The 25662-nt window shown below is 45.7% G+C and overlaps 1 protein-coding gene across 1 annotated transcript in view; it reads left to right on the forward strand.

Annotated features, from left to right (window-relative positions):
• Positions 1-25662, forward strand: part of TDG (thymine DNA glycosylase) — a 208219-nt gene that overhangs the window by 160385 nt on the left and 22172 nt on the right. The window contains exon 8 of the mRNA XM_069228997.1: positions 7377-7548. Coding sequence (XP_069085098.1) covers positions 7377-7548 — 172 coding nt within the window. The remainder of the gene's footprint in view (positions 1-7376; positions 7549-25662) is intronic.

Here is a 25662-nt window from a genome sequence, read left to right on the forward strand (position 1 = left end):
GTCAAGATAGCACTTTTTAGGGGCTTAAGCAAGTCTTAATCCATAGGAATCACTGGATGTATCTCTTTAGTACAAAGTACATGGAATGCATCAAAAACAAAGACAATGCAGGCCACATGGGAGGTGAGGTGCCGGAAAAGCAAAGCGATGCATTGGTTGCTTAATGCGCAGGAGAGGTGATCCATGGATTCTTTCCTCGCAGGAAAGGTGATGAGTTGATTTCCAGACACGTAGCCTCGGTTCCTTACTTCGGTGCGGGGTTGATGACCAGTGGATGCTCGGGGACAATGCTTGGAAAATCCAGAACCGCTGTGATGATGGAACTGGGTGAAACAGGTGCCATAAAGCCAACAAAAACGAGGTCAGAAAAAGAGGAGGAGGAAGGCAAAAAGTTTGGTGTGACCCTTCAGAGACGCCCATTTTCCAACACAGCCCATCCATTGCTTATGTTTGTTGGCTTCATTGTCACTCTTACTTGCTGCCTTTTAATTGACCAGCATACGTCCACTTCAGTTCGTCTTCTTTTTGACTGGAGCATGATTCTGATTGCTTCAGCTTGATTGCTATTCTGTTCTATGATTGAGGTACTGTTTTTTTATTTATTTTTGCTCTGTGTTGCTTTGTTCCTTCCGACCTCCGTGTTCGTTTTGCTTCTTTCCCCTCCCACCCCTTGTTGTCTCTGTTGCTTCTTCCCTTCACCCTCTTGCCAACCCACAATTTGTGTGTTTTGCTTCTTCCCCTCCTACGAAGTTATCGGTGTTGCCTTATCCTCTTCCACTTTCTTTTTGTCCAGGTTGCTCCTTCCTCATCCCACCCCCTTGTCCGTGTTACCTCTTCCCCTCCCACTCCCACCTTCCAGTTGTCCGTGTTCTTGAAGTGTTCTTTGACTAGCCAGACTCTTTGGTGTAGCAGCAATCAGTGCTCCTGTTCAGACATTAAGCTGCCTTCGCTTCCCCAGTCACACACTGCCTAAATTCTTCCAGTCTACCAGATTGTGAGAAGTTGTATTGAAAAAAACAACACACTTTTCCTGTACTCGTATCGGCTAACTTCTGTCTATGGGCCATCATTCTCTCTAGTCTTAGCTAATGCAGTGGCTTGTAAATCTGCGTTCTACAAACTGTTATTCATATTTAACAGAGTAGCAAACTGCTGCTTGCACGTAAACTGTGCATTCTTAAACAACAAGCATTTAGAACTTCATAGGTTCCCTGTGGAATCGCGTTCTACTCATGAACCCACACTCTTCATCTGGCAACTTACTGCTAAGTACAAACCAACTATATCATTGTAACTTTTGTCAGCCTGCTGAATCTCTGAAAACGTTATGCCTTCCAGCTCAGCGTTTGCAGGGTACCTTCTTTTCAGTATGTTAATGGATCTCTACCAAAATAGCAGCAAGAAAAAACACACCCCATGTTCTGAAAAGTCTTGAAGCGATGCCTCTTACCGAAATTATATCACCATGAAGCCCAAATTCTCACAGTTACAAAATTAACTGCAACAAACATTTGTATGCTTGTGACTACTGCTCCTAAAATTGTACTTAAGTCTCTTTGTGCAGCAGCATTAGCAAGCTACAAACCCACCAATAGGGTTAAAAAATGTAGGGGCATCATTTAGCAATTTCCAGTGGCGCGGTTTCTTCCTGCAGATTCCTCACCTTTTACAGATCCAGTCAGGTGAGTGGAATATTCCAGCTTCCAAAGAAGTAGCTATGTAGTGCCTGTTTGTGGCACCAGGTGCCTCCACACAGCCTTTGGGCATGAAACCCAATTATATTGCATGCTTAAAACCTGCTGATCAAATAGCACGTTATGTAGGAATTCTGATTGTAACTGAATTTTAAGAGTCGTTCATTTGTGGCGTGTTTTTAGTTTTAATGGTTTTTATTGACATTGTTTTCAAGAACAAAAAGACAATTGGATATATCTTGCAAAGATCCCTCCCGGCCCAGTTTTCAATATTATGCATGTCCTGTGTTCTCACACATTAAGGGGAATTTTTCAAAACGTGTTGAGTCTCTTGACCTGAGGGCTCCTCACTTATTGTCTCACCTGTTGATATCTAAAATATTCTATCTCCTGGAGGCCATAATATTCTTCCTTCATTTGCACAAACAATTTCTCCACCTTCCTTGTGATCATGCCGCAAATTGTACTGCAACCCCCTTCTCTCTATGTTCTGAAGTTCTCCATTTCTAGTTTGTCATGAAGTTTGAGTTTTGGTGGCTGATTGTAGAGCTGAGATGCTGTTCAAAACTCCTACAGCTCCTCCATGAGGGCAGAAACTGACATAGAGGTCCATCACTGAGAATAGAATGTAATTAGCAATTAATGTTTTCTTTAATTTAACTGATCCCTGCTTGATGCCCTTGATGGGTTTGTTAACACATTCACATTGTGCAAAGAGGTCCACTGACAAGGTAAACAGAAAGGGCTTTTCTGCCTACTAAGCTTGTGTTCAGAAACAGTTCTGGATAGAGTTCCATTTATTCTGATAATAGCTGCCGTATTTGGACCTTGCCAAGACCCATTTTAGAATCCCCCCACCACACCCTCCCCCCGTACAGCTAACCACTGTAATTTGTCCTCCGGGAAGCTCAGTTCACCATGTCAAAGGCTTTTCTGCATCCATTGAAGAGGAATCCACCCTCCTCTTGTCTTTGAGAGCAGTGTATACTAGGTATAGGACATTTTTCATGTTATCTCCCAAAATACTGCTCAGGATCTAGTGTGCACAGAGTCTGGTGGTTCCCCAGAGGCTAAAGTAGATAATACTAATGCTCTCTTTTGAGGTGGTGTGGTCGAACAGTTAGGCTTATCAGAGGGTAGTGAAAAGCCTTTGTTGTACACACACACAGACAATTAAAGAAACACACACTCAATGACTTAATCTCCAAACCAATGTTTTTTATATAGCAAAAATATATTTTCTTAATTTATTTTTAGAACCACAAGATTCAAGTTGTAGGTAAGTACTTCAATAGATTTGTATTTCAGAACTGTATCAACAGAACTGCTCGAAATCGATAAGTTATACAGTTTTTGAAATATTGACAATAATCTGTTTTAAAACTTGACAGTGCAATTTTCAGAAACAGTTCTTGGGGCGAAGAAAAGTTAGGTCGATGTGCAGGTATGTACAGCATTTACAGTTCTACTCTCCGGGAGTTAGGAAGTCCACAAGTTGGGGTTCAAGTTAACCCCAATCACCAACCACCAGCAACACAGGCCGGTCGGGTGCAGAGGTCAAAGTGTAGGCAAAAGTAACTTGGCTCCTACGGAGATTGGGGGGTACTCGGTTTCAGATCTGCAGGTAGGTACCTGCGTCTTCGGAGGGCAGACCTGGGGTGGGGGTTTAGAGGAGCACTGGGGGGCCACAAGTAGGCACCAAACATATACCCTCAACGGCACTGGGGCGGCTGGGTGCAGGGTGCAAACAAAGGATCGTGTCTCCAATGATTCTCTATGAGGGGACCCAAGGAGTTACTCAGATGCTGCAGTTGAGGTCCAGGAGGTCGTCTTGGGTCAACCACAGGCTGGACAGGGAGGAGGGCCGTTTGCTGAATGTTGCTGCACCGGAGGTCGGGTTCTTCAAGGCCTGGGGGCTGTGGGTGCATTGTGCCTATAGGCATCGGATATCTTTGACGAAACTTTTGCGGTCAGCGGGGTCCTCGGGATTCCCTCTGCAGGCGTCGTCGCAGAGGGGTGGAGAGGTCAACCCAGGGTGAGCACTTGCTCAGACCCACCTGAGGATCCTCTAGCTGTTTGTGCCACTTGGACACGGGCCGTGGGCGTCCGGTGCAGAGTAGTTAGGACTCACGCATCCAGATTGGTGTTGGTGTCCTTGGATGTGGTTTCTTCTTGGACAGGGCTGTTGCCCCCGGGAGCTCTTGGTCCTTTCAGCTGCAGAGCAGTCCTCTGTAGCTTGGCAGATGTTGCTGGTCCCGGTCGATGTGTCGCTGTTCTTGTGCAGGTTTTTTGAAGCAGGAGACAGGCCGGTAGGGCTGGTGCCAAGTCAGTCCCTCTTCTCTGCTGGAGTTTTCAGCTGCGCAGTCCTTCTTTTTCATGTCAGGTCACCAGGAATCTGGTGAGCTGGGTTCAGAGGGCAGTAGCCACTGGCTACTGTCCCTGAGGGTGGCTACACCCTCCTTGTGCCCACTCCCTTTGGGAAAGGGGGAACAACCCTAATCCTATTGGTCCCTGTCCTCCAAACCAAGATGGAGGATTCTGCAGGGAGAGGGTCACCTCAGCTCTGGACACCTTAGGGGTGGTCCTGACTGGGGTGGTCACTCCTCCCTTTTTTCCCTGATTTTCCCACCGGACTTGCTGCCAAAAGTGGAGTTTTGTCCGGGGCGGACAACTCCACTAGCTGGTGGGCCGTGGGGCACTGTAACCCAAGGCTTGAGACTTTGAGGCTCGCCGCCAGGCGTTACAGTTGCTGCAGGAGAGAGGTGTGAAGCACCTTCAGCCAGGACAGGCTTTGTTTCTGACCACAGAGTGCACAAAGGTTCTCACCCCATGTGGTCAGAAAGTTGTCTGAAAGTGGCAGCTGGCACAGAGCGGTCAGTCCTACACTAGCAGTTTGGCTAACATACAGGGGACATCTCTAAGATGCCCTCTGGGTGCATCTTTCAATACATCCCACACTGGCATCAGTGGGGGTTTATTGTGCTGAGAAGTTTGATATCAAACTTCCCAGTATTCAGTAAAGCCATTTTGGAACTGTGGCGTTCGTAATAACAAACTCCCAGACCATATACTCAATATGACTGCACTGCACTTACAATGTCTAAGAATGGACTTAGACACTGTAGGGGCATAATGCTCATGCAGTTATGCCCTCACCTGTGGTATAGTGTACTGTGCCTTAGGGCTGTAACGCCTGCTAGAGGGGTGACATACCTATGGCACAGGCAGTGGTTTGTGTGCATGGCACCCTGAGCAGGGTGCCATGTCGACTTTGTCTTTTTCTCCTCACTAGCAGACACAGGCTGCATAAGCAGTATACATGTGCTTGGTGAAAGGTTCCCTAGAGTGGCATAATACATGCTGCAGCCCGTGGGGACCTTCCCTGACCACAGGGCTTTTGGAACCCTGGGTACCTTTTACAAGGGACTTAACTGTGTGCCAGGGGTGTTCCAATTGTGGAAACAAAGGTACAGATTGTGGGAAAGAACACTGGTGCTGGGGCCTGGTTAGCAGGATCCCAGGATACTTTCAATCAATGTTGACATCAACACTAGGCATAAAGTGTGTGTTGGGGGGGGAAACCATGCCAACAGTGGCACTTTCCTACACCCACCATGCCACCTCAGTTTGTACCCTGCCATATGCAAATCAGTCCTAGCTTGTTAGTTCGGGACTGATTGTTCCCAAGTGGATAAGGGTGAGTACTGATTTGCAAAAGGCGGTCATTTATCTAGACTGGCGTGGAAGGGGTGAAAAAGGATGCATTCGAGTGCGGCCTGAGCGATCGTCAGTGGCTGAGATTAATTCTGGGTCTGTTGCAGTTTATGCATTGAATATTGTCAGTCATGCCTGCTAGACCAATAGCTATGTAAATTTACAGGTAATGGTGTTCCAAAAAGATAGTAGGGGTCAGATGTACTAAGCATTTTAGCAGTGACAAACACTTCAGTTCAGCGTTTTGTGACTGTTAAAGGTTTTTTTTTTTTGATGTTCTAATACCCTTTAAGGAGTCATAATAACCTTTATGACTCCTAAAATGGGATTCTGAATGATACAGATTCGATATCTTGGAGGGGCATGATATAAGCTTCCTTTCTAAATATTGAGTTGATACCATATGTATCAGTATTTTGCAACCAAAATCAAGTCACAAAGCATTAAAGTTTTAACAACACCTCAATGGAGGTGGTAATACATTTGCAAAAGGGAAGGGGTCCCTACGGGACCCCTTTCGTTTTGGTGAATAATTTTTTTATTTTTTATTACAGCCTGTTTCCTTTAAGGCAAAAGGGATCAATGTACAAAAAAAGTTTGCTTTATTTAAAAGCAATCAAAGATATGATATTCTATTGACTCTAGCAGGCCACCATGTCTTTCATGGCCTCCAGTTATAGTGATATGTACCTAATTGAAATTAACGAAGTAGGTCGGATAGAAACTCACTACATTTTGGAATTTTAAGACCTGTTCTATTAGTATGTGGGTCGATTGTTAAAATTCTTCATTACTGGTCTCAAAAATTCTGTTTGCAAATTGCAACCAGTATAGTGCAACCAGTAAATAGTACGTTTTGTGCAAGGTTTCTTAATGTGGCTTACACATCTGTAGTTGTATACAAGGCTGGTACGAAAGTGTGCATGTTTCATAGGAGCAGTTGATTTAGCATATGTGGGTATTCATATCATAGCACAAACTTTGTCAGACATTGAAGTAAGAATGTACATTTATTGGTTAAATAAGTATGGAAATATACTAATCTCAGCTTCATATTTTCGCAAACCCCCAAAATAAATAGGGTTGAAAACAGAAATTTGATTTAAAAAAATCCATAAAAGTGGAAGCCTTAGTCATAATTGTTTAGCCATCTTTGTTATTTCTTAAAATTTATCCAAATAATGGCCCTGTCTGTTCCCAGTCAAATCAAAATACCCTCAACAGCTGCCTGTCCATCTAAGCTCTAACACTCTGCTGTTGTTGGTTCTGGGTCTTTGTCCTATTATGTGAGACAAGAGGGCTTTCTTCTTCTTGATTCTCACAAACATTAGCCTGATTTTCCCAAATACTTAGACTAACTAAAGTGCGCTGTACTTTTTATCCACAGATGTAAAATATTTTTTTAGGTCGAGCACACAAGCGCTCTGACCTGTTGTAATCCATCTGTGCACTTTTAATCACGCTCGACACACTCCCATCACACTACCAGTCGTTCATGGGCTTGCTTTTCAAAAATCCTTTGTTTTCATTGGTAAATGCCTTACGTTTGTCCCTCCTTGGGGCAGGTTTGCTACCGCCTTGGCCATCAACCATGTTACATGGGTAATTGCACATTTGCCGATACGTTTGACTGTGAGCGAACGTGTTTTCCTTTCTCTCCTTCGCGCTCATGCTCATGGTGGCCATGGCACTTTGAATTGACTTTCTTATGTGCACTGTTTTACATTTCATTTTCAACTTACGTGGCAAGAAAAGTCCAGTTAGGAATTTACAGCGTTAAAAGCTCTAGCTTGAGCAAACGTGAGACTATTGCATTGCAAATGCTTGTCTTTCTTGTTTCCTTCATAAGTAGATTTTACACAAGGAATTTTAGAAATTCTAGTTAAAGCACTACATTAATGTATCATAGTAGAATAGGTTTGTCATCCCAGTACGTCTGCTTAATTGTCTTTTCATTTGCTCATGCAGTTGTGCTACGTGATGCCATCATCCAGTGCACGTTGCGCACAGTTTCCTCGCGCACAGGATAAGGTTCATCATTATCTTAGGCTGAAGGACTTGCGGGACGAGCTGAAGGGTATTGTGCAGCCCAGGGAAGTGACAGAGGTTCAGTACACATTTGATCTAGAGCTGGCTAAAGGTAGGCTGTTTATCTCCATCTCTTCACTTTTTGAAGATGAATATCCACAGTTCTAATGTATTTGTGTCAGTGTACTAAATATTTAACCCTTAAGCATTTGTTTACAGCTTTGTAGCTGCAGTGAACAGTTAAACAGAATAGTGTGAAAATGTATTACTATACCATGTCTGAACTCTGCCAACATGATCACTTCATCTGAAAAAGCACTGTTGTTTCATTCAGATGGCAATCCTGAGTGGTTCTATGCTGCTTCAGCCTTTTGAACACAGAAATAAATATTTGTACTCAATAGATGATCATACCAAAGGCACATCCCCTGGGAAGAAAATTTAAGGGGGCTCAGAGTTTATGGCTTTAGGAAGCTGGCTAGCCATGCAGTGTACCAGTGTAGGGGTATACTATGCAGATTGTACAGACAACCCTTATTGGTGTACGGAGGTTAAAGTAATAACCCTGATTGCTCTCTTTGTGGTAGTGTAGGCAAGCAGTTTAGGCTTACCAGAGGGTAGTGCTAAGCATTTGTTGTACACACAGTCAATAAATGAGACAAACACTCAAGAAGAAACTCGAGACGAATTTTAGAAAAATACAACACTTTTATATCATGTTTTGGCACCCGGAAATCTTCAAAGTATGAGAAGTACTGTTGCAGAGCTATGGTTCACAGTGGAGTAAGTATTCACACCAATGCACTTTTACACGGTAATGACCTTCAGTGGGTAAAGTACATATACTGCATTAGGTACATGCAGAAGTATCTCAGGAGGGGGGTGCTTAGGGGGCGGGGTCCCCTTTAAGTTGTTTAGTACTTGGTGTCCAGGACACGAGAAACACCAGCTGTTCAGTTTTACCTGCCTTGGGGAGTCCGGGTGCAGAGGTGCTGTTCAGGCCGGGTGCCTTGCGTTCTGCATGGTTGGCAAGGAGGGAGTCCTCCTCGAAACGTGGTGAAAGGGGGACTTGGGGACAAGTCCAGGAGCTCCCAGTGGGTGGCTCTTTGTTCGCAAGAGTCCTGGGAGCAAGGGGACACAGTCAATGTTCCTGGACTTAGGCTGGGGAGCTCGGGTGAAGAGGGTTTTTATCGACTGGTCCTGAGCGTCAGAGGCGATCATGGTGCTTGGCTAGACCTGCAGTGGGGGAAGAAAAACAGACAGTCGAGCCTCTCTTGTGGGCAGCCTCATCTGTTCCATCGTCTCTGGGGTGCAGGTAGTCTTTGTGTAGTGGTGGTGTCTGATCCAGACACAAACAAGCCTTGGTTGCAGCAAATGCTCCGGTGCCCAAGGGAATTGGTGCTGTGTGGTTCCTCAAGGGGGCAGCGTCTTGAGGCTTGGTAGAAGTGTTGGGGCTGATCTCCTGGTCACACAACAACCTCCTCCTGGTGAGTTGCTCCGTTGGAGGGCCAGATGGGCAGCAAAACGTAGAACCAGCAAACTGCAATCGGTGTCTGAAGTTGCAGGGAAGTGGCTCCTCCACTCCAAGGGAAATGCTGGCTGGTTGGCAAAAGGGCTGGCAGCCCTCAGAGGTTTGTGGAAGATGCACAGCTGCAGGACGTGTTAGTTCCTGGCGATTGTCGGTCCAGCAGCAGGTATGAAGGGTTTGGAACCAAAAGTCCTGGCTGGTCTTCAATTCTTGCATTGGTTGGCTCTTCTTTGTCCTACTTCTTCTTCAGTCAGGTGAATCTAAGCTCCTGGTGTCAGAGGGCCACCTAAATACTCAATTGAGGGGCGTTGGGAGAGGTGTAGGGTAGTTGCCAATGGGCTACATACCCCTGGGGTTACTACACCCCTATATGACCACTTCCTGTGGGAAGTGGGCATAACCCTGCCTCAGAACTCCTAATTCCACCAAAAACAAGATGGCGGAACCCGTCTCTCGTTGAGCAAATCAGGCTGCTCACTGTAGCGGTGTGACTAGCCTGGTAGCACAGCACGCCTCTTTGCAAAGCATATTTCCTGCCTGTACTGGGTAAGGCAGGGGGTGGCAACTCTCAGGTCTGGGGGAAGCCGGGGTTGCATATCAAAGGTGGCAGGAACTTGGTATACAGATTCACTGGCCATCCAGCTGAGGAGGTGATAACACCTTCCTCCAGCTGGATGGCATAGTTTGTGGCCTGTGAGAGCATGGGGGCCAGAAAACTCTCTCAGCCAGCACACTAAGAGTCTGGTAGGTTTCATGTGTAACCTCTAGGGTGCTCTTTTGGTTCTCGTCATAATAAATCCAATACAGGAATCAGCACGGATTTATTGAGATGAAGTGTTTCAAACAAAACACCACAGGTTTCAGTGTAGCCATTATGTAGCTCAGTAACTTGTAATGATGATTGTCCAGTACATACCTTAAGGTGGCTTCCCTTTTCACTTGCAATTTCTAGGAATCGAGCTAGACATTACAGGGGCAAATCTAGTCACGCAGATTTGTGCTCACATCAAATATAATGCACCCTTATGTAGGGGTGACTTACATGTAGTAGATGCATTGATTTGAGCATGGTACACGAGTGTGCCATGTTGTGTTTTCACTCATGGCTTGCACCATGACACGTAGTCTGCAATGGCACCCTCAGTTGAAAACCCTCAGTACCAGTGGCAAAAAAGTGGGCCATGTGAAAAGGGGCACTTTCCTACAATGGCTATATGTTACTTTAAGCAAAGCTTGACCCATGTTGCAAATGTGGGCTAGTGTTCACTAATAACATTACATCTGTTGAAGCTGATAGATAATATGCCTACCACTTTCCACAATGTGCTGGGTCCTAAACCAGTTTCGCTGATTGCTCACAATTAACCCTTAACTGTTTTTACTCAAAAAGCACTTGCTAAAACATTTGCCAAGCTGTAGTTGTGCTCTTCCCTTAGTATGTGATGTGATTGCACCTTTGATGTATGTCAACGTTTGAAAACTTTCAAAATGTGCACACAATCCTTATTAATGTTCTGCATGTCATGCTAGGTATCTCACTTACATTACTGTGTTGTGTTGGGGGCGGCAAGCTCATACAGCTATCTACAAAGATATGGATATGGTTGAATTGAAATTATTGAGTTTTACATACAGTACTTGTAGAAAGCTGGCTCTCTATATAGTGCACTTAAACGAACTACACTGTGCAGGGTCCAGTGGCTCCCCAAAAGCTTGCAGAGGCAGAAATAGAAAGGTCTTGTGCTCTTTCTGTAGTAGTGTGGAGCGAGAAGTTAAGCTTATCAAGGAGTTGTGTACTCAGGAGGCAATAAATGAGAGAGACACTCAAAGAATAAATCCGAGACCAGTTTAGAAAAATAACAGTTGCTTTTATATATGCTTTGAACCGAAGAACTTCTTTACAAAGTAAGAAGTTTTTAAATTAAAAATACTTTTCAGTTAAAAAAATGGACAGTTCAATTTTCAGAGTCTTCGAAGTTAACCTATGGGAGGAAAACAAGAATGTGGTTTTGCAGGTAAGTACACGCCTTACAAATCCAGTGTAAGGGGTTTTAGATCAACACCAGGCAAGATTCAAATTGGTACCAAGACTGCACCCACAGAGGCATTGGGGCGGCCGGGTGCAGAGGTCAGGTTCTGAGTCTGGTGCCCAATGTTAACCAATGGAGGCTGGCAGTGAATGAAGATGCGCTGTTCACAAGTAAGTGAAAGCAGTGTCAGAGGTTGGTCTCCTGGGCTTGAGGAAATCACCTGGGACACAAAGCAGCACCAAACTTGCACCCTCAGCAGCACAGGGGCGGCTGGGTGCAGAGTGCCAACACAGCGTCGGGCACTCAGTGCTAACCAGTGGAGACGGGGTAACCACTGAGGTGCTGCTCACAGGTGAGTAGAGCGGTCCCAGGGGTCAATCTCCTGGAGTTGAGGTAAGTATGGGGGGGCCACAAGGCAGCACCAAACTTACACCCTCAGCAGCACAGGGGCGGCCGGGCGCAGAGTGCCAACACCGCATTGGGCACCCAATGTTTCCAATGAAGGAGATCAGTTTCAGAAACAGTCTACAGGCTCTGGCCAGGAGGCTGGGTGAGGACAACCCATGGCTGCCCAGGTACGTAGAGATGCCAGGGGTCGTAGAGACACTGAGGGCCCAGCTCCCTAAGGCCTAGGGGCTCCAGGTGTGAAGGGTTGTCTTTTGGCATCGGAAATAGCTTACTGTGCACGTCGCAGTCAGGGGGAGTCTTCAGATTGAGGCCACTTAGTCTCTGGGAATGGGCGTCGGGTGCAGAGGTGGTTCCAGAGGCGATTTTGCGATTCCTCAGGCAGACTTTTTCTTCTTTGGAGTTGGTTTCTTTAGGACAGGTCTGCTGTCCACAGGAGTTCTTGGTCTTTATCGAAGGCAGGCAGTCCTCCCAAGGCTTTTGAAGGTCACTGGGCTGCAAGATAAGTCATCTTTTGGGGGCAGATACTTCGAGGGATGCAGACAGGCCAGTAGGGATGGGACAAAGTCAGTTGGTGTCTTCGGTCTTCTCTTAGGCCAACAAGAATCTGAGTTCTAGGGTTCAGAGATGCCACCTAAATACTGCGTTTAGGGGCGTTACAGAGAGTGCCAGGTGGTATCCAGTGGGCTACTCACCTTTACGGTGACTGCACCCTTCACATCACCATATTCCTTCAGGAAGTGGGCATAGCCCTAACCCTATGGGCCTAATTCCTTCCCCACAAGATGGAGGAATTTAAAAAGAAGTGTCCAGATCACTTCGTCCACCTTAGGGGCGGGACTGGCATGAAGTAGGCACTGCTCCTAATTTAACTCATTTTCCCACCAGTACTGCTGCCAAAAGTAGGGTCAGGAACTGGGGGTCAGCCTTCTCTACCATTTGGAGAAGCCTGGGTCGCATTTCAAAGGTGGTTAGGCCTTTGAAGCTCCCTGCCATGAAATGTCCATCCTGACTGGGAGGAGGTCACACCTCTGCCCAGAGCAGGCCTGTGTTCTGAGCCCTCAAGAGTATTGGGTCTCACCTCAGGGGGCCAGAACTCTAAGGTGGCTGCACTGGTTTTGACCAGTCAGTGTCCACGCTAGGAGTTGGTAGGTTTTAAGGGGCACCTCTAAGGTGCCTTCTGAGTGCATGTATTAATAAATCCATCACTGGATTCAGTGAGGGATTTATTAATACAGGGGTTTGACACGAAAAATTCCTATCTTCAGTTAAGCCATCATGTAGCTGGGGAACTCGTACTGAACAGTATCCAACACATGCACTTAAAATGGCTTCCCTGTTCACTTACCATGTCTGAGAATTGACAAAGACATAGCAGGGGCATATCTGCTCATGCAGGTATGCCCTCACATGTCATATAATGCACCCTGCCTTTAGGGCTGGAAGGCCTGTTAGAGGGGTGACTTACATATATTGCATGCAGTGTAAAGGGGACAGGGCACAAAGGCTGTGTGCCATGTTAAGTTTTCATTTTAGTTCTGCACCAAGACACGCAGCCTACGTAAGCACTTAGTGAGAGGGTACCTGAGGGTGGTACAGTTTGTGCTGCAACTGCCAGGGTCCTTCCTTTAATACCTCATACCCTAGGTACCAGGGGTACCATTTACTAGGGACTTACAGTGGTAGGTAGAGGTTTGCCAATTGGGAAAAATGGCTGCACAGTTTTAGGGACAGAGATCTGGCATTGGGGACTTGTTTAGCAGGGATCCAGGGCACTTTCAGTTGAAATTGCACCAGAAACCAGCCACAAAGTGTGGGGGGATGACCGTGTCAAAAGAGGCACTTCTCTACAGTACTATCTGCAAATTTGCCATTATTAACAGTTAATGAATAATGCAGTATGAGCTGTGTGTGTGTGTGTATATATATATATATATATATATATATATATATATATATATGTTCGATGGCATGTGTAGCTGCAGATACACATGCTGTGCATTATCCCGCCATCTAGTGTTGGTCTCGGAGTGTTACAAGTTGTTTTTCTTCTAAGAAGTCTTTTCGAGTCACGGGACCGAGTGACTCCTCCCTTTCGGCTCCATTGCACATGGGCATCGACTCCATCTTAGATTGTTTTCTTTCCGCCATCGGGTTCGGACGTGTTCCTCTTCGCTCCGTATTTCGAATCGGGAAAGTTAGCTAAAGTATCGAAAATTCGACGGTATTGTTATCGCTCTGTACCGAGTTAGTGTTAGTGTATCGGCACCGACATCAAGACCACTTCGGCTGCCCTTCGGGGCTTCCACTCTTCACCGAGGCCTGATCGGCCCGACCACACCTGTCGTCCCAGACTAGTGGACCGGGCCCCCTTCCGTTTCTGTCCTAAGTGTCACGCAAAGTATCCTTATACAGACCAGCACCGGGTCTGTAATCTGAACACAGAGAGGATACTTGCGAAGCTTGCCGAGCGTTTCGATCGAAAAAGACCTTGAGGGATCGACGCGCAAGAAGACTGCAAATGTCGTTGAAACCCAAAGAACAGCTCGACGTCGAAGAGGAGGAAAGTATCCCCATCCAAGAGACGGACTCGGATGAATCCAAAGGTGAATGACCCTCGACGGTGCAACGAACCTGCCCCGTCCCAAACTCAGGGTCACACCAAAACACTTAAGGCCATGGGGACGCCACCGCCAGCAGGCCATGGCTTAACCCACCAAAAGGAAGGTGACCAAACATCGGCACCGAAAAAGGCCAAGGAATTGCCGAAGACTTACGACTCCGGTCGAGAATCCGGCACCGAACGATTTTGACACCAAGTGATCAAATCGACAAAAGCCCGAAAGATCTCCTCAGAATTGAAAAAGTCTATAACGGAAACTTCGGTACCGAAAAAAGCGGCCTCGGAGCCGAAAAGAAGCTCTTATACAGAAGAGCAAGGACTTTCCAGCCAACTCAAAGAAAGACATTGATTCGAGCAAGAGTTAGGTATGGAAGAACCTGACCATACACAAAGGAGGTTACATAAGGAGACTGGCAAGATTCAGACTTTACCTCCACTCAAATCGAAAAGGAAGCTTGCATTTCACGAAACAGAAATGCAACCAAAGGCAAAGGTGGTTAGAGTCAAATCACCACCACCAATGGTCTCACCACAACCATCCCCACTGCACTCGCCACAATTGGCACCAGTGGGAACACTTATAATGCAGTCACCCACACATACTGGGATGACCCAGGATGATGCCGATGCATGGGATTTATATGATCCACCAGTATCGGATAACAGCCCGGAATGTTATCCAACCAAGCCATCACTACCAGAAGACAGTACTCCATATACGCAGGTACTATCCAGGGCAGCTACGTTCCACAACGTAGCAATGCACACAGAGCCAGTGGAGGATGACTTCCTTTTTAACACTCTGGCATCCACCCACGCATCCTATCAGAGTCTGCCAATGCTCCCAGGCATGCTCAAGCACGCGCAGCAGGTATTCCAGGAGCCTGTAAAGGGAATGGCTATCACGCCTAGAGTTGAAAAAAAGTACAAGCCACCCCCAACAGATCCAGTGTTCATAACACAGCAGCTCACACCGGACTCAGTGGTTGTAGGGGCAGCAAGGAAAAGAGCAAACTCTCTATCGTCAGGAGATGCTCCACCACCTGACAAAGAAAGTCGGAAATTCGACGCTGCAGGCAAGCGAGTGGCATCACAAGCAGCCAATCAATGGCGAATTGCAAATTCACAAGCCCTACTTGCACGCTACGTCAGGGCACACTGGGACGAGATGCAAGACATCATACAGCACTTGCCCAAGGAACACAAAAAACGTGCCCAGCAAGTAGTTGAAGAGGGACAGGCCATATCTAACAACCAGATAAGGTCCGCACTAGACTCGGCAGACACAGCAGCACGAACTGTCAACACGGCTGTAACCATTCGCAGACATGCATGGCTGCGAAGTTCTGGATTCAAGCCAGAGATTCAACAAGTGGTGTTAAATATGCCGTTTAATCAACAGCAGTTGTTTGGGCCGGAAGTCGATACAGCCATTGAAAAAAATGAAAAAAGACACGGACACGGCCAAAGCCATGGGCGCACTCTATTCCCCACAAGTCAGAGGCACCTTTAGGAAACCACAATTCAGAGGGGGGTTTCGACAACAAACATCAGAACCTTCCACCTCTCAAACCAGACCCACCTATCAATCACAATATAAAAGGGGAGGGTTTCGTGGTTCCTATAGAGGACAATTCCCAAAAGAACCCAATCACCAAAAAGGAACAGGCGTTTACTCACTATATTTCCTCATTCCAAAGAAAGACAAAACGTTAAGACCTATCTTTAATCTCAGAACACTGAATCTATTCATCAAATCAGATCATTTCCACATGGTAACACTTCAAGACGTAGTTCCCTTACTAAAAAAGGAGGAATACATGACAACATTGGATCTCAAGGATGCGTATTTCCACATACCCCATCCATCCTTCTCACAGAAAATACCTAAGGTTTGTAATGCAAGGCATACACTATCAATTCAAAGTGCTACCGTTCGGAATAACAACAGCCCCCAGAGTATTCACGAAATGCCTAGCAGTAGTAGCCGCTCACATAAGGAGACAGCACATGCACGTATTCCCATATCTGGACGACTGGCTAATAAAAATCAACACTCAACAACAATGTCATTTTCACACGCAATACGTCATAGAAACTCTACACAAACTAGGGTTCTCTATAAACTACCAAAAATCCCATCTGCAACCATCCCAAATACAACAATACTTGGAGCAACACTCAACACACGAAGGGCAATTGCCAGTCCAAGTCCACAAAGAGCCAATCGTTCCAAAATGTAAGATCAAGCATACAACCAAACAAACACTACACGGTAAAGTTTGAAATGAAACTACTAGACATGATGTCCTCATGCATAGCCATTGTCCCAAATGCAAGATTGCACATGCGGCCCTTACAACAGTGCCTAGCAAAACAGTGGACACAAGCACAGGGTCAACTTCAAGATCTAGTGTTGATAGACCGCCAAACACATTCCTCGCTTCAATGGTGGAACCCTATAAATTTAAACAAAGGGCGTCCATTCCAAGACCCAGTGCCTCAAGCTATTATCACATCAGAAGCTTCCGTGTTTGGGTGGGGAGCACACCTCAACAATCACAGCATACAGGGTCAATGGGACAATCAACAAAAACTACTTCACATAAATCACTTGGAACTGCTAGTGGTATTTCTAGCATTAAAAGCGTTTCAACCACTAGTAGCCCACAAACACATTCTTGTCAAAACAGACAACATGACAACAATGTACTATCTCAACAAACAAGGGGGGGACACACTCGTCACAACTGTGTCACTTAGCACAAAAGATTTGGCATTAGGCAATTCACAACCACATTTGCCTAATAGCACAATACGTACCAGGCATTCAGAATCAGTTAGCCGACAATCTCAGTCGGGATCACCAGCAAACTCACGAATGGGAAATACATCCCCAGATCCTACAGGATCACTTCCATCGCTGGAGAACACCAAACATAGACCTATTTGCAACAAAAGAAAACGCAAAATGCCAAAACTTCGCGTCCAGGTACCCACACCCTCAGTCCAAGGGCAATGCTCTATGGATCAGCTGGTCAGGGATATTTGATTACGCTTTTCCCCCTCTCCCACTCACTCCTTATCTGGTCAGCAAGCTACATCAAAACAAACTCAAACTAATACTCATAGCACCAACCTGGGCTCGCCAACCGTGGTACACAACACTGTTGGACTTATCAGTAGTACCCCACATAAAACTACCAAACAGACCAGATCTGTTAACAGAACACAAACAACAGATCAGACACCCGAATTCAGCATCGCTCAGTCTAGCAATCTGGGTCCTGAAGTCTTAGAATTCGGACATTTAAATTTTACACAGGAGTGTATGGAGGTCATTAAACAAGCTAGAAAACCTACAACAAGACATTGTTATGCAAACAAATGGAAAAGATCTGTTTGCTACTGCCACACTAATCAAATTCAACCACTACATGCCTCCACAAAGGACATTGTAAGCTATTTATTACACTTACAAAAGTCTAATCTAGCATTCTCTTCCATTAAAATCCATCTCACTGCAATATCTGCCTATCTGCAGATTACACATACAACATCACCTTTTAGAATCCCAGTCATTGAAGCATTTATGGATGGACTAAAAAGAATCATACCCCCAAGGATGCCACCAGTACCTTCATGGAACCTTAATATTGTATTAACACGACTTATGGGCCCACCATTCGAACCCATGCATTCTTGTCAAATGCAATATCTGACTTGGAAAGTAGCCTTTCTAATAGCTATCACATCACTTAGAAGAAAGTAAAATACAAGCATTTACTATTCAAGAACCCTTTAGACAAATACATATACATTAAGTGGTTCTCCGTACAAATCCAAAATTCTTACCAAAGGTCATATCACCATTCCACCTAAACCAAACTGTGGAACTCCCAGTCTTCTTTCCACAACCAGACTCAGTAGCTGAAAGGGCCTTGCATACATTAGACATAAAAAGAGCACTAATGTATTACATTGACAGAACAAAACAATTTCGTAAAACAAAACAATTGTTTGTAGCTTTCCAAAAACCTCATGCAGGTAATCCTATATCCAAACAAGGCATTGCCAGATGGATAGTTAAATGTATTCAAACTTGCTATATTAAAGCAAAAAGAGAATTACCTATTACACCAAGAGCACATTCCTCTAGGAATAAAGGCGCCACAATGGCTTTTCTTGGAAATATACCTATGACAGAAATTTGTAAGGCAGCCACCTGGTCTACGCCTCATACATTTACTAAGCATTACTGTGTAGATGTCTTAGCAACACAACAAGCCACAGTAGGACAGGCTGTATTAAGAACATTATTTCAGACAACTTCAACTCCTACAGGCTAAACCACCGCTTTTTGGGGAGATTACTGCTTGATAGTCTATGCACAGCATGTGTATCTGCAGCTACACATGCCATCGAACGGAAAATGTCACTTACCCAGTGTACATCTGTTTGTGGCATGAGGCGCTGCAGATTCACATGCGCCCTCCCACTTCCCCGGTAGCCTGTAGCCGTTTTTAGTTGCATGAAAATTGTAAATATGTAAATAAATATTATTTTAATAGACATTAGGTACACACATTACTACTCCATTGCATGGGCACCTCTAGTATACTCATGACTCCTACCTCACCCTCTGTGGGTAAAACAATCTAAGATGGAGTCTACGCCCATGCGCAATGGAGCTGAAAGGGAGGAGTCACTCGGTCCCGTGACTCGAAAAGACTTTGTCGAAGACAAACAACTTGTAACACTCCGAGCCCAACACTAGATGGCAGGATAATGCACAGCATGTGAATCTGCAGCGTCTCATGGCTCGGAGTGTTACAAGTTGTTTCTCTTCGAAGAATTGTTTTGAGTCACGAGGTCGAGTGACTCCTCCTCTCTGTGATTGTGCGCATGGGCATTGAGTCCTTTGTTAGATTATTTTCTTTCTGCCGTCCAGGCTGGACGTGTTTCCTCTCGCTCCAGTAGATCTCGGATCGGTATCTCATGAACTTAATTCTAATTTTCTATAAATGTCGGTACAGTTTCGATCGAGTTTCCCACTCTATATTTAATCGTCAAGGTTGATTTCACACCCTTAGGGGCAACCTCACCCTTCTTGGGCCTACTTCGACACATTGTAGTCGAACGATGTTTGGCTGATGGAACGGACTCTGTTTCGGTTTTGTCCTCGGTGTCACGCCAAATTTCCCTACACCGATCAGCATTTGATGTGTAATCTGTGCCTGTCTCCAGAACACAGAGAAGAGGCCTGCAATGCATGTGGATCGTTTCAATCCAAAAAGACGCTCCAGGACCGAAGAGTGCGTCGACTGGATATGGTGTCCAAGTAGTCAGAACACACACCCGACATCTTTGGAGAACAAACACGGGCAAGAAGAAGTAGGACAGCACATAGCCATCTCCATTGTAGATTCGGATTCGGATCGAGATTCTGATGTCAACAGTCAATTCATCCAACTGGAGCAGTACGTGAGTACATCAGCCCCGTCACACCAAAGAAAGACAATTAAAAAGACGCCTACATTGGACTCCGGTCCTCCACTGCCTTCGGGTCATGGTCTGACCCGAAAAATACATCCAGAAGACCAACCTTCAGGTTCGGCACCGAAACAAAGGACCAAGGTGAATTCGGCATCTACCAAACAGACTGCAACATCTGTTTCAGTACCAAGCCGAAAATTTGACTTTTCCAAATCAAGCTTTCTGTATCGAAACCTTCGGCATCGAAAACTGCTGTGTAGGAAGTTGGCTCTGTATGCACTATTTCAAAGTAAGAAATAGCATGCACAGAGTCCAAGGGTTCCCCCTAGAGGTAAGATAGTGGCAAAAAGAGATCATTCTAATGCTCTATTTTGTGGTAGTGTGGTCGAGCAGTAGGCTTATCAGAGGGTAGTGTTAAGCATTTGTTGTACATACATACAGGCAATAAATGAGGAACACACACTCAAAGACAATTCCAGGCCAATAGGTTTTTGTATAGAAAAATATATGTTCGATGGCATCTGTCGCTGTAGATACGCATGTTTTGCATAGCTCGCCATCTGGTGTTGGGTCGGAGTGTTACAAGTTGTTTTTCTTCGAAGAAGTCTTTCGAGTCACGGGACCGAGTGACTCCTCCTTTTGTCTCCATTGCGCATGAGCGTCGACTCCATCTTCGATTGTTTTTTTTCCGCCATCGGGTTCGGACGTGTTCCTGTCGCTCCGAGTTTCGGAACGGAAAAACAGCTAAATTTCGGAAGATTTTCGTCGGTATTGTTGCGTTCGGGATCGGCGTAGTCAGAATCAACACCGCATCGAAGATCGAAGAGCTCCGGAGCCCTTCGGGGTAGTTTTCGATCCCCGTCGGGGCCTGCTCGGCCCGACCGCGTGTAGAAGAACGCCGATGGAACGGACCCCGTTCCGTTTCTGTCCCAAATGCCACAAAAAATACCCCTATTCAGACCAACACTTGGTCTGTAACCTGTGCCTATCACCTGAGCACAGTGAAGACACTTGCGAGGCCTGTCGTGCGTTCCGGTCCCGAAAAACACTCCGAGACCGTCGAGCAAGAAGACTTCAAATGGCGTCCACGCCGACAGCGCACCGAGAGTTCGAGGTACAGGAAGAGGAAGAAACCTTTTCGATACACGAATCGGACTCCGAGGAATTCGACGATCCACGAACCGTGAGTAAGACGTCGAAAAGCACTCATAAGAAGATTGTCAAGGCCCAGGGGACGCCACTGCCACCAGGCCATGGCTCCACCCATAAATTCGGTGACCGACCGTCGGCACCGAAAAAGGCCCAATCAGTGCCGAGACCGTCCGACTCCAGTCGAGACACCGGCACGCAGCCTTCTCGGGACCGAGACAGTGCTGGAGACATACATCGACACCGAGATAGCGGTGTAGACACGGCTCGACGCCGAGACAGCGGCACCGATGAGGATCGACGCCGAGATGTTTCGACTCCGAAAAAGAAAAAAGCCACCTCGGAGCCGAAAAAAGATGCAGACAGGGTTTCGGTGCCGAAACAACCTGCAATCGACCCAGTTTCAGGCTCTTATACCGAAGAGCAATCAATGACCTCCCAAATGCGAAAGCATAGGTTTGAGGAAGACCTGCAATCCACTGATGTAGACCATACGCAGAAACGTATTTTTATACAGCAGGGGACAGGAAAGATAAGCACCCTTCCCCCTATTAGGAGAAAGAGAAGACTGGAATTTCAAACTGACCAAACACCACAAACAAAAATGGTGAAAAGGGTTACTCCGCCACCCTCTCCTCCACCTATAATTCACGTCTCGCCAGCACAAACTCCATCACATTCCCCGGCTCACACCACCATGAGCCAAGGTGACCAGGATCAGGACGCATGGGACTTATACGACGCCCCTGTGTCAGATAACAGTCCGGAGGCATACCCTACAAAGCCATCACCACCAGAGGACAGTACTGCATATTCTCAGGTGGTGGCTAGAGCAGCACAATTCCACAATGTAAGCCTCCACTCAGAACAGGTCGAGGATGACTTTCTATTCAACACCCTCTCTGCCACCCACAGCTCCTACCAAAGCCTGCCTATGCTCCCTGGTATGCTTCGGCACGCAAAAGACATCTTTAAGGAGCCGGTCAAAAGTAGGGCAATCACACCAAGGGTGGAAAAAAAGTATAAAGCGCCTCCTACAGACCCTATTTTCATAACTTCGCAGCTGCCACCAGATTCTGTCGTTGTAGGAGCAGCTAGGAAAAGGGCCAACTCCCACACATCTGGGGACGCACCACCCCCAGATAAGGAAAGCCGCAAGTTCGATGCAGCTGGAAAGAGAGTCGCAGCACAAGCTGCAAACCAGTGGCGAATCGCTAACTCACAGGCACTTCTTGCGCGCTATGACAGAGCCCATTGGGATGAGATGCAAAATCTCATTGAACATCTACCCAAAGACCAACAAAAGAGGGCAAAGCAAGTGGTTGAAGAAGGACAGAACATTTCAAACAACCAGATACGCTCCTCCATGGACGCAGCAGACACAGCTGCAAGAACAATAAATACATCGGTGACCATCAGAAGGCATGCATGGCTACGAACGTCTGGGTTTAAACCAGAGATTCAGCAGGCAGTTCTCAATATGCCATTCAACGAAAAAGAACTGTTCGGTCCAGAAGTGGACACGGCGATTGAGAAACTTAAAAAGGACACGGACACTGCTAAAGCCATGGGCGCACTCTACTCCCCGCAGAGCAGAGGAAATTACAGCACCTTCCGCAAAACACCCTTTAGAGGGGGGTTTCGGGGTCAGGCCACACAAGCCAGCACCTCACAGGCAACACCATCCAGTTACCAGGGACAGTACAGGGGAGGCTTTCGGGGCCAATATAGAGGAGGGCAAATCCCTAGGAATAGGGGAAAATTTCAAAGCCCCAAAACCCCTACAACTAAGCAGTGACTCACATGTCACTCACCCCCTCCACACAACACCAGTGGGGGGAAGAATAGGTCATTATTACAAAGCATGGGAGGAAATCACTACAGACACTTGGGTTCTAGCAATTATCCAAAATGGTTATTGCATAGAATTTCTACAATTCCCTCCAAACATACCACCAAGAGCACAAAATTTATCAAAACATCATTCCGAGCTCCTGGAGATAGAAGTTCAAGCACTATTGCAAAAGAACGCAATCGAGTTAGTACCAAACACACAAATAAACACAGGAGTTTATTCACTGTACTTCTTAATACCAAAGAAGGACAAAACGCTAAGACCAATCCTAGACCTAAGAATACTAAACACATACATCAAATCAGACCACTTTCACATGGTCACACTACAAGAAGTGTTACCATTGCTGAAACTACACGACTACATGACAACATTAGACCTCAAAGACGCGTATTTCCATATACCAATACATCCATCGCACAGGAAATACCTAAGGTTTGTATTCAAAGGAATACACTACCAATTCAAGGTACTGCCTTTCGGTTTAACAACCGCACCAAGAGTCTTTACCAAATGTCTAGCAGTAGTCGCTGCACATATCAGAAGGCAGCAAATACATGTATTCCCGTATCTAGACGACTGGCTAATCAAGACCCATTCGTTAATAACGTGCTCACACCACACAAATCAAATCATACAAACTAGGGTTCACAGTCAACTTCGCAAAATCCAACATTCTGCCGCGCAAGGTACAACAATACCTAGGAGCCATAATAAACACAACAATAGGAGTAGCCACTCCAAGTCCACAAAGAATTCAAAATTTCAACAACATCATACAACGCATGTATCCAACACAGAAAATACAAGCAAAGATGATATTACAACTCCTAGGCATGATGTCTTCATGCATAGCCATTGTCCCAAACGCAAGACTGCACATGAGGCCCTTACAACAGTGCCTAGCATCACAGTGGTCACAAGCACAGGGTCACCTTACAGATCTGGTGTTAATAGACCGCCAAACTTACCTCTCGCTTCTATGGTGGAACTATATAAATTTAAACAAAGGGCGGCCTTTCCAAGACCCAGTGCCACAATACGTAATAACAACAGATGCTTCCATGACAGGGTGGGGAGCACACCTCGATCAACACAGCATACAAGGACAATGGAACGTACATCAAACAAAACTGCATATAAATCACCTAGAACTGCTAGCAGTTTTTCAAGCACTAAAGGCTTTTCAACCAATAATAGTTCACAAATACATTCTCGTCAAAACAGACAACATGACAACAATGTATTATCTAAACAAACAAGGGGGGACGCACTCAACGCAATTGAGCCTGCTGGCACAAAAGATATGGCGTTGGGCAATTCACAACCAAATTCGCCTAATAGCACAATTTATCCCAGGAATTCAGAATCAACTCGCAGACAATCTCTCTCGAGATCACCAACAGGTCCACGAATGGGAAATTCACCCCCAAATTCTGAACACTTACTTCACGCTCTGGGGAACACCTCAAATAGACTTGTTTGCGACAAAAGAGAACGCAAAATGCCAAAACTTCGCATCCAGATACCCACACAGGCAGTCCCACGGCAATGCCCTATGGATCAACTGGTCAGGGATATTTGCCTACGCTTTTGCTCCTCTCCCTCTCCTTCCTTATCTGGTAAACAAACTCAGTCAAAACAAACTCAAACTCATATTAATAGCACCAACTTGGGCAAGGCAACCCTGGTACACAACGCTGCTAGACCTATCAGTAGTACCCCACATCAAACTGCCCAACAGGCCGGATCTGTTAACACAACACAACCAAACGATCAGACACCCAGATCCAGCATCGCTGAATCTAGCAATCTGGCTCCTGAAATCCTAGAATTCGGACACTTACAACTTACCCAAGAATGTATGGAAGTCATAAAGCAAGCCAGAAGGCCATCCACCAGGCACTGCTATGCCAGTAAATGGAAGAGGTTTGTTTGCTACTGCCATATTAATCAAATCCAACCAATACACGCAACCCCAAAACATGTAGTGGGTTACTTGCTTCACTTACAAAAATCTAACCTAGCTTTCTCTTCCATTAAAATACACCTTGCAGCAATATCTGCATACCTGCAGCCTACCTATTCAACTTCCCTATATAGGATACCAGTCATTAAAGCATTCATGGAGGGCCTTAAAAGAATTATTCCACCAAGAACACCACCTGTTCCTTCATGGAACCTAAATGTTGTCTTAACTAGACTTATGGGTCCACCTTTTGAACCCATGCACTCCTGCGAAATACAGTTCCTAACATGGAAGGTTTCATTTCTCATCGCCATTACCTCTCTAAGAAGAGTAAGCAAGATTCAGGCGTTTACAATACAAGAACCTTTTATACAACTACACAAAAATAAGGTCGTCCTAAGGACTAATCCTAAATTTCTACCAAAAGTTATTTCACCGTTCCATCTAAATCAAACAGTGGAACTTCCAGTGTTCTTCCCACAGCCAGATTCCGTAGCTGAGAGGGCACTACATACTTTAGATGTCAAAAGAGCATTAATGTATTACATTGACAGAACAAAGAGCATCAGGAAAACTAAACAGCTATTTATTGCATTCCAAAAACCTCATGCAGGAAACCCAATATCAAAACAAGGTATAGCCAGATGGATAGTTAAATGCATCCAAATCTGCTACCTTAAAGCTAAACGACAACTGCCCATTACACCAAGGGCACACTCAACCAGAAAGAAAGGTGCTACCATGGCCTTTCTAGGAAACATCCCAATGCAAGAAATATGTAAGGCAGCCACATGGTCTACGCCTCACACATTCACCAAGCACTACTGTGTAGACGTGTTATCCGCACAACAAGCCACAGTAGGTCAAGCCGTATTAAGAACATTGTTTCAGACTACTCCCACTCCTACAGGCTGAGCCACCGCTTTGGGGAGATAACTGCTTACTAGTCTATGCAAAACATGCGTATCTACAGCGACAGATGCCATCGAACTGAAAATGTCACTTACCCAGTGTACATCGTGGCATCAGTCGCTGTAGATTCGCATGTGCCCACCCGCCTCCCCGGGAGCCTGTAGCAGTTCGGAAGGTACCTTCAACTATTTGTATATATATTATTTTAACCTTAAATAGGTACATACTTAGTCACTCCATTGCATGGGCACTATTACTA

The sequence above is a fragment of the Pleurodeles waltl genome, chromosome 4_1 (genome assembly GCF_031143425.1).
Source record: "Pleurodeles waltl isolate 20211129_DDA chromosome 4_1, aPleWal1.hap1.20221129, whole genome shotgun sequence".
Classification (NCBI taxonomy): Eukaryota; Metazoa; Chordata; class Amphibia; order Caudata; family Salamandridae; genus Pleurodeles; species Pleurodeles waltl.